Source organism: Geosmithia morbida (genome assembly GCF_012550715.1).
Source record: "Geosmithia morbida isolate 1262 chromosome Unknown scaffold_3, whole genome shotgun sequence".
NCBI lineage: Eukaryota > Fungi > Ascomycota > Sordariomycetes > Hypocreales > Bionectriaceae > Geosmithia > Geosmithia morbida.
Genome location: NW_023336190.1, coordinates 62376 through 71081, shown reverse-complemented (window position 1 = coordinate 71081; position 8706 = coordinate 62376). Strand labels below are relative to the sequence as shown.

Genomic DNA, 8706 nt, shown 5'->3' with positions numbered 1-8706 from the left:
CCCCTTCTTCGTGCACGACACAATCGTGTAAATAACAAGAATGGATCCCAGCGCCAGATGCAGTATAGGCTTACCAACGTTCTGCCCAGATGCTTCAGATACCGACCGACCGTATTTAAAATAAATCTCAATATCTCGTGTTCCTGACCCTTTTCCCTCTCCTCTCACGCGTTCCTCTCCCCTACTGAACTGCTCCTGATCAACAATATTCGGCTCCCCCCCCCCCCAAAGTATGGATGCAGGCCGACGGCATGGCACTGCAGATGAATCTCACAATCCTGATTCCTTTGACGATGGATCCGAAGGTATCCCAGACGAACCGGGAGACGATTACCTCGCCGAGGACTGGAGAGGAGGTGCGACCAGACAGGGTAGTCTGAGCCGCCGAGGATGGCGAAGTGAGTGTTTTCGCATTTTCCCATCTTCTCTCTCCCCCCTCCCCCTTACAACGATTCCGATCGACCGAACAAGCACAGCTTCTGTCCGTTCAACCTTCGCTCCCTTCCTCCTCCTCGCTCCCCCCTTTTCCTAGGGAGGAGATGAGAGAGAGAGAGAGAGAGAGAGAGAGAGAGAGAGAGAGAAAGCGAGAGAGAGAGAGAGAAGAAGAAGAAGAAAGGAAGAATGAAAGTTGGCTAAACGCGATGACGATCCATCCTCCCAACCTGCAACCTAGACTGCTACTCTCGACTTTCAAATGCATTTGGGCAATTTAAGCCACCATCATTCAACCTAGACAGCTACCAGAGCGTGACCAGTGAAGATGATCACAAGTCCGAGACTGTGAGGACGACGGGAATGTTCGGCCCTATCCGAGACATTCTGTTCGCCTCCAAACTGAACCTCCTGCTGGTCTTTGTCCCCATCGGTGCGGCCGCTTCCTTGACCGACTTGCCTCCGTTGGCGATATTCACCACAAACTCCATCGCCATCATCCCACTCTCCGTTCTCCTTACCGATGCGACCGAGAGGATTGCCGCCGAGGCCGGCGAGACCGTCGGAGCTCTCCTCAACGTCAGCCTGGGAAACCTGGTGGAGTTGATTCTATTGTGAGACCTCCGTCACGATCCGTGTTCTCTCCTTCTCTTGACTCTCAGGCGTATTGCGTATACTGATACCCGACTCCGCAGCATGTATGTGCAACGGCTAGAATACCACTGCTAGACCTCGTGTCGACGCTCCGCAGTCGCTTACCGATACTCCTAGCATCGCCTTGGCCAACGGCCAGACCCGCGTTGTTGAATCGTCCATCCTGGGATCTATCCTCGTCAACATCCTCCTCATCCTCGGCTCGGCGCTCCTTGCCTGCAGCCTGAACGGCGCCGACAATTCCTACAACGCATCAGGCACCCCATTGCTGGGCAGCCTTCTCTTCGTGTCGGTCTTTGTCTTCATCATGCCGGTACGCTTCCCCCCCCCCCCCCCCCACACACACACACACCCGGCCCATGCAGATGCACTTGATGGTCTTGGGGCTGACGGCAGCAGACTACATTTCGCTACACATTCCAAGACGCACCGCAGGCCGACGACGCCACGCTGATGATGAGCCGGATCACCTCGTGCGCCGTGCTCTTCATCTACGTCCTGTACCTCATCCACGAGCTCAAGTCCTCGGGGTCACGCCACAGTGCATCTGGCCCACAGTCGGACGATGCCGAGGCCCACCGAAGGACGCCTGTCGTCCAGACCGTTGTCCAGCCGCCGACGCCGATCCAGGAAGAGCACCTCGTCTCCCCGCTGCTTCCCCCCCCTCGCACCATCAAATTTGCCGGAGACGAAGACGAGGAGGAAGAGCACGAGCCTCACCGCAGGCACCACCAGCCGAGGAGCCAGCCGAGCGACCCCGATTGGAGCAACGACGAGTTCACCATGGACGAATCATCCGACACCGGCGGACGGCAGGACATGCACGGCCCGAGAAACATGGCCTCGGCGTATCGCCGGGGCATGGTGGGGTCTCAGGGGGCCGGCGCCTCGCGGAATACCTCGCGGGCCTCGCTGTCCCTGAGCTCCGGGCCCGCCTATCTCGGCCGCAACTCGGCCGTGGACCCCCAGGCCAGGATGGCCTTCATGCGGTCCGGCCTGCCCACCATGCGCGCCATGAGGAGCAGCATGGACGACATCAGGCCGTCGCTCGCTTCTCTGCCCCCGAGGGTGAGGCGGAACACGACGGCCGAGAGGGTGTCGTCTGTGCTTGTGCTGATAGTCAGCTCGGCCCTGATGTCGATGAATGCCGAGTTCCTGGTGTCGACCATTGACGAGATCACCCACCAGGGCCACCTGTCCGAGGCCATGATCGGTCTCATCATCCTGCCCATCGTCGGGAACATGGCCGAATATGTCACGGTCGTCTCGGTGGCCGTCCGCGAGAAGCTGGACCTTGCCATTGCCGTCTCGGTCGGGTCCTCCATACAGATCGCCCTGGCTGTTGCGCCGCTCACCGTGCTGGCCGGGTGGATCATGGACCGCGACCTGTACCTCACCTTCAACTTGTTCGAGATGGCCATCCTGATCGGCACCGTGCTGCTGGTCAACATCATCATCCTCAGCGATAACGGTGGCGACTCGACATCCAACGCTCTGAGAGGAGGCCTGGTTTGTGCATGCTATGCCATCATATGGTGAGTGGCAATCTCCCCGAAACCGGAAGACGGCAAGACCGGATGGAACTAGCTAACAGTCACTCAAGCATCGGAGCCTTCCTCGCACCTTTATGACACCACTGAGACGTGTCGTCTTTTCTAATCATGGCGGATAAACAAGGCGTAGCACAGGGCCATGCCCCGGGACTCAAGGGAATGAGATATATATATACACAGGAAAGGGGTGTCTCAAGCATCGCATGCATTCTAAGGAAGGGTTTTTCTTCTTTTTTTCTTCTTTTTTTTCTCTTCTGAGCCTTGCTCACAGTTTCAAATTATACCAATTTTATCCTTATTTTCACTACGGTTTCCATAGCATCGTCACATCCTCTCACGCTCTTCTCTTCATCTGTCTTGGCTCGCAGGCGCGCAATCCATATGCATGTAAGTTGCCGTCTTTTTCTTTTCCACTCCTTTTTGCCTTATTCTACACTCGTCAGTAGGATTTTGGTCGAGCTCAGCATCTCTGTACCGGATCATCTACAGATAGACTGCAGAATGATACAGTACACGCAAATGCTCTTTCGGGCCTTATCATGCACGTATCTGCTGGGCCAACACCCGACGTAACTGTCTGCTTCGTCTTCGCGGCCGATCCGCTGCAATGCTACGTAAGAACCAGATAAGCGTTCCCTGGCTTGTCTTTGGTCAGATTGCCATCCATCTGATGGAGCCCACGGCCGAGTGCTTGATACGTTGAGCCTACATATAAGAAGAGTCTCTAGCTTCATCCGACACTTGATAAGCATCTTCAGGACTAAAGTCTCATTTCTCTGGCCTCATTCCTAGTATACTGACATCTTTGATAAGAGTCTTCGCTCATATATATAGACTATAGCCCTTGCCCTCTCCCATGATGCCAGACTCGCCCACCCGCGCGGCACCGTCAAAAACAGCCGGTGTCATACCAAGCTCGAATCCCTTGGGCGCTGATCCCACTACCGAAAATGCTTCTCTGCGAACCCGTCTGAAGCTCTGCTACACTATATTCGCAGTGCTCATCATAAAGTTCGCGCTCCTCGACGTGTTCCAACATGTCGGCGTCATCACTTCTGGGGGCGGTCCGGTATTCCGGTTCGTCAATCAATTTGGTCCTAGAAGATCTATCCTGTATGAGCCGGCGGTCACCATCACTGCGCCAAAGCTCAACGTCTGGGCCCCAATCACCTCCGATGATAACGTCGCGGTCTGGAACTGGCTTCACGATCCCGCCAGGGGCCTGAACCTCACAGAACCAGGCGAGGCCGAGATCGGCGACAATAAGGTCTACTCGATTGATACGCTGCCTCTGAATAAGTCGGACGTTGTCCTATTCCTGGATGGAATCGGCCCCAGACCCAAGCCCTGGGCTAGGGTCATGATCTTTGAGGGAGGAAAGGACGAACCCGTGGCCCAGGAATATATGGTCGGGCCGCTGCCGGTCAGCGACGACACCGACATTGTGCCGCTCGATTACATCTATAACGGAGGCATGGGCGGCGCAGTCCCTTACAACGCCCGGCCGATGGACCCGATCAGATCCACCGCTATTGGCAAGCTCGTGGGGTACCACATGGGAGCGATAGCTGACATCACGTCCGACCTCTTTCAAGGAGCGGCTTACTATGGCCCAGGTGACGAGAGGTCCACGATCGATACGGACTTTCCCACTCCCTTCTCATACAACGGCTCCGAGGCTCACGTCAACGTCGCCTTCCACTTCCCCGGCACAGCCCACTACCTACTCCCCATCGACTTCTACACGCTCGTCGACGCAAGCGCCATTGACTATGAAGAGTGGAGATTGAGGGGCTTCGTTACGAAGGAGCGCTTCTTCGCCACCGCAGATGAGCTCAGGGATGCCTATGAGGCTGGAGAGCTAGAGCAGGAATTCGAGCAACACCAGGACTACGATTGGGCTCGCGTCAAGTATCAGCCCGAGCTTGGTGAGAGGCCTCTGGAGAGCCGGCCTGCCCCGCAGAGTCTCGAGGTCGGCGGCAAGCGATACATGCTCGATCCCGATCAGAGGTACGTCGAGTACATGGGCTGGTCGTTCTACACAACGTTCAGCAAGAACCTCGGACTCATGTTCTATGACGTCCGGTTCAAGGGGGAGAGCATCCTGTACGAGCTGTCCATGCAAGAGGCCGCGTCTCAGTACGGGGGCTTCCAGCCCAAGGCTGGGTCCACGGTGTTCCAGGACACCTCCTTCAGCATGGGCGCCGCTGCCTCGCCGCTCATCGAGGGATTCGACTGTCCCTTTGGAAGCACCTTCTGGAACATCTCCCACTTTGCGACGAACCGCACCTTCACCATCCCCAGGGCCCTGTGCATCTTCGAGCACGACTCCGGCCACCCGTTGTCGAGGCATGACGCTGGGGAACACAATGGGTGGGGGTTTGAGAGCCTGGGCGTCGTCAAGAGCTCCGCGCTCTCCTTGCGGTACATTGCCACCATCGGAAACTACGACTACATCTTCACCTACGACTTCGCCCAGGACGGCGCCATCCACATCTCCGTCCGAGCGTCCGGCTACCTGCAATCTTCGCCCTACTACAAGGACCAGGGAAGGTTCGGCCCCCGTATCCAGAGGGCTACCCAGGGCTCCATCCACGATCACGTCATGACGTTCAAGGCCGATTTCGACCTGGTCGATTCCAACAACAGCCTCGAGAAGACGGAGCTCAAGGTCGTCGAACAGGAACAGCCCTGGTTTCCAGAAGTCGGAATCTTCGAGCAGATCCAGCTCGAGAAGAGCTTGTTCGACAGGGAACAGCAGTTCAACTGGGGAGCCAACGACCAGACCATGTACTCCGTCATCAACAGCAACAAGACCAACGTCTGGGGCGAGAAGCGCGGCTACCGCATCGCTCCCGGCATGTCCGATATCCGTCTCAGCACGACCAACTCCCCCTGGTCCCGCCACAACACCGCCTTCATGAAGTCGAACCTGGCCGTGACCCGCCAGCACGACACGGAGCAGTTCGCCAACAGCATCTACAATGCGCATCTTCCCGGGAGGCCGCACCACGACTTTGCAAAGTTCTTTGACGACGAGACCGTCGATGGCGAGGACCTTGTCGTCTGGTTCAACCTCGGCATGCACCACTTCACCAGGGCCGAGGACATCCCGGTGACGCTCTTCACCGAGGCCGTCAGCAGCATCAGCCTCGTTCCGCAGAACTTCTTCGATCGTGCTCAGGACGGGGATCTGAAGAATAGGCGGTGGTACCTCCCGGACACGGAGTCGGACACCCTCGACACGGAGGATTACGGTGTGGAGCTACCGTCATTGAACTTCAGGCTTGAGGAGCCTGAGGTGCCACGTCTCCAGGTAAGCGAGTGATACGATATGTCATATCGTTGACCTCTACGATGGGGTGATTAAATCATGCGACGCGCCCGGTCAATGTCGTGATGGACGCATGCCCTGGGGAGGAGGAATAGTATGACTCCACGGGTTGGGCTATTGCTTCTACTGCACGTGAGGTTTCGGGGTTTACGGAGGATTTCTATCAAGCTCGATCGAGGAGCGAAGTCGCGGATGTTGATAAATGCGGATATACCGGCCTCAACATCGGGCTTTTGCGGAGGCACACAGGGTCCACCCTATCAATGACCCGTTAAAGGCCGAACTCCGGGAAACGAGGAGCATTGAAACGTGGGAATGGAATGGATATAAATACTGCAAGCTACATCTTTGGAAAATGAAGACGAACGGCCCATGTCCTTGAAGAGTGGAACTCCAGTTGCTACAATACACAACATTAACCCGTCTTCGATCCCGGACATTGCTAAATCATACCGAAGAGTGCAAGCATGGCCGGCAAGTACGCCAAGGATCAGCCTGCGGGCTTTACCAACCGCATCGAGAGGGTCGCCATCATCGGCGTAAGTGCATACGACATATATACTTGTATCGGTGACGTGAGCCTGCTGGGTCTCTGCCTGCCGAGGGGCTCTTTTGCTGTTGTTCACATACGGGAGATTCCGACGGCTCGTCAAGAGCTGCTCACTGACAGGGGCATTCTTAGGCCGGAGGCCATATCGGCAGCCACCTGACGCGGGCTCTGGTGGCCACCGGCAAGCATAAGGTGACGGCACTCACCCGCAGAGAGAGCAAGAACGAGATCCCCTCGGGCACGACGAAGGTGTACATCGACTACGGCGATCCGGAGTCGATCGTGTCTGCTCTGCAGGGCCAGCAGTTTCTCATCCTGACGCTCAGCGTGTTCGGTCCGGCGGCCGACACGGCCGCCAAGGTGATCGCGGCGGCAGCCAAGGCGGGCGTGCCGTACGTGATGCCCAACGGGTTCGGGATCGACTTCAGCGACGACAAGTTTGCCGAGGAAGCCCTCTTAGGGGTCGGCGTGCGGGCGCAGATCAAGGAGGTCGAGGACCAGGGCGTGTCGAGGTGGGTAGCGCTGGTGTGCTCTTTCTGGTATGAGCACTCGCTGGCGCTGGGCGAGAGCTGGTTCGGCATCGACATCGACGACAGGACGGTGACGTTCCTGGACGACGGCAAGACGGCAATCAACTCGTCCACGTGGGAGCAGTGCGGGCGCGCCGTGGCCGCCTACCTCAGCCTGCCGGAGCTGCCAGCTGACGAGAGCGACGGAGGCCCGACGGTGTCGCGGTGGGCCGACAGGCCGCTGCGCATCTCGAGCTTCGTCGTCTCCCAGCGCGACATGCTCGACAGCCTCAACCGCGTGCTGGGAACCACCGATGCCGACTGGAAGATCACGCACGAGCCCACGCACGAGAGGTACCAGAAGAGGCTTGCCCTCATGGGAGAAGAGGGCCCCAACCTCGTCCGCGCAATGATAGGCGCCGCGTACACCCGCGCCTTCTACCCCAACGGTGACGGACAGTACAAGGACGACAACGAGGCCATCGGCTTGAAGGATGAGGACATTGACGACGCCACCAGGTCCGCACTTGCTCTGCTCAAGTCTGGGTACAAGGCCAGTGTCTTCAAAGGGGCTGGACTCTTGTAGTGACGGGTGGTGAGGAGGTCGTGGCGTACCGGGGCGGGACGGCGTCACATAGGCAGATGGAGAGAGATGATAGGGGGGGGTCCTTAGTATGGTCCCGATGGAACAAGCGTGCTGTATGCACAAGTTTATTCAGTTGATCGATGCGTCGTTGACATCTGCATCGCCGTCGTTGAAGGTGTTCGTACCTGACCTTGCCTTGTGTGAGACGGGAAAGTAGAGGGTGAAAAAAAAAAAAGAAGGCGGAGAGGGGTGGGAGAGTTAGCGAGCAGAAGAGGGAAGTATCTGATGGGTGATAGGCGATACGGAGTACCTCTCTCTAGTCATAATAGCCGAGAAGTTGTGCCAGGATTTTAGGCCTAGGCATCTCTATCGATCAACCGTGGCGGCCTCGATGCCCGTCCGTGACATTAAAGAGACAGAGAGGGAAAAGAAACGAGCAGTCGTTCTGCCCAGACCATGATGTCACAGAATGATGTCGACGGACTCGAAGTGCGGATCTGATTCCCCTCCTATCACGGAGGAACGAACACGCTCGACGCTCGATACTCACCATCCTAGCGAACGGCGCAACGGTATGGAGGGAATATTGAGGTTGACGATCGACGATGGAGCGAACCCCGGTAGGATTTCTTGGAGCGCGACTGGCCCGAGGTACCTGCACGGATACTAAACACGGATATGTATCCGTACGGAATTACAGTCTTAGCAGTCGTCGCCGTGGAATACCCGTTCAGGAATAAAGGCGGCGGGACTAGCCATTCCTGTCGGCATCGGAGGCGGGAGTAGGGAGCAAGGGAAGGCGGCCGGTTGGAAGATTGTCTTCCCCACAAGGACGGGACATATGCACGATACGGGCGTATTGCGACGAATAGACGCGGGCATATTAGATACGAAAAGGCACGGACCTATCACGACGAGCAAAGGAATATATGGATGATATGCTATTCATCGATCTCGACGATGTATTGCATCGGCTCGACAGGGACGTCGGTAGCGGACTCTCTTCCTCTCGCTGTCGCAACATGACGTTGGTGGTCATGGGACTAGAACTCTTGGGCCAAGAGACACGACGACTGGGAACGGGGGGG

At 57.1% G+C, this 8706-nt stretch overlaps 3 protein-coding genes across 3 annotated transcripts; all 3 read left to right on the top strand.

Annotated features, from left to right (window-relative positions):
- Positions 1–232: 232 nt before the first annotated feature.
- GMORB2_4966 (Ca2+:H+ antiporter) lies at positions 233–2625 on the top strand (the record flags this gene model as incomplete). The annotated part of the gene is made up of 4 exons (XM_035466940.1): positions 233–398; positions 674–1046; positions 1162–1399; positions 1486–2625. 4 exons carry the CDS (start codon positions 233–235, stop codon positions 2623–2625), a joined length of 1917 nt encoding a protein of 638 aa, XP_035322952.1.
- Positions 2626–3498: 873 nt separating this feature from the next.
- GMORB2_4965 (primary-amine oxidase) lies at positions 3499–5967 on the top strand (the record flags this gene model as incomplete). The annotated part of the gene is made up of 2 exons (XM_035466939.1): positions 3499–4649; positions 4692–5967. 2 exons carry the CDS (start codon positions 3499–3501, stop codon positions 5965–5967), a joined length of 2427 nt encoding a protein of 808 aa, XP_035322951.1.
- Positions 5968–6440: 473 nt separating this feature from the next.
- GMORB2_4964 (Nucleoside-diphosphate-sugar epimerase) lies at positions 6441–7618 on the top strand (the record flags this gene model as incomplete). Its single annotated transcript, XM_035466938.1, has 2 exons — positions 6441–6512; positions 6656–7618. 2 exons carry the CDS (start codon positions 6441–6443, stop codon positions 7616–7618), a joined length of 1035 nt encoding a protein of 344 aa, XP_035322950.1.
- Positions 7619–8706: the final 1088 nt, after the last annotated feature.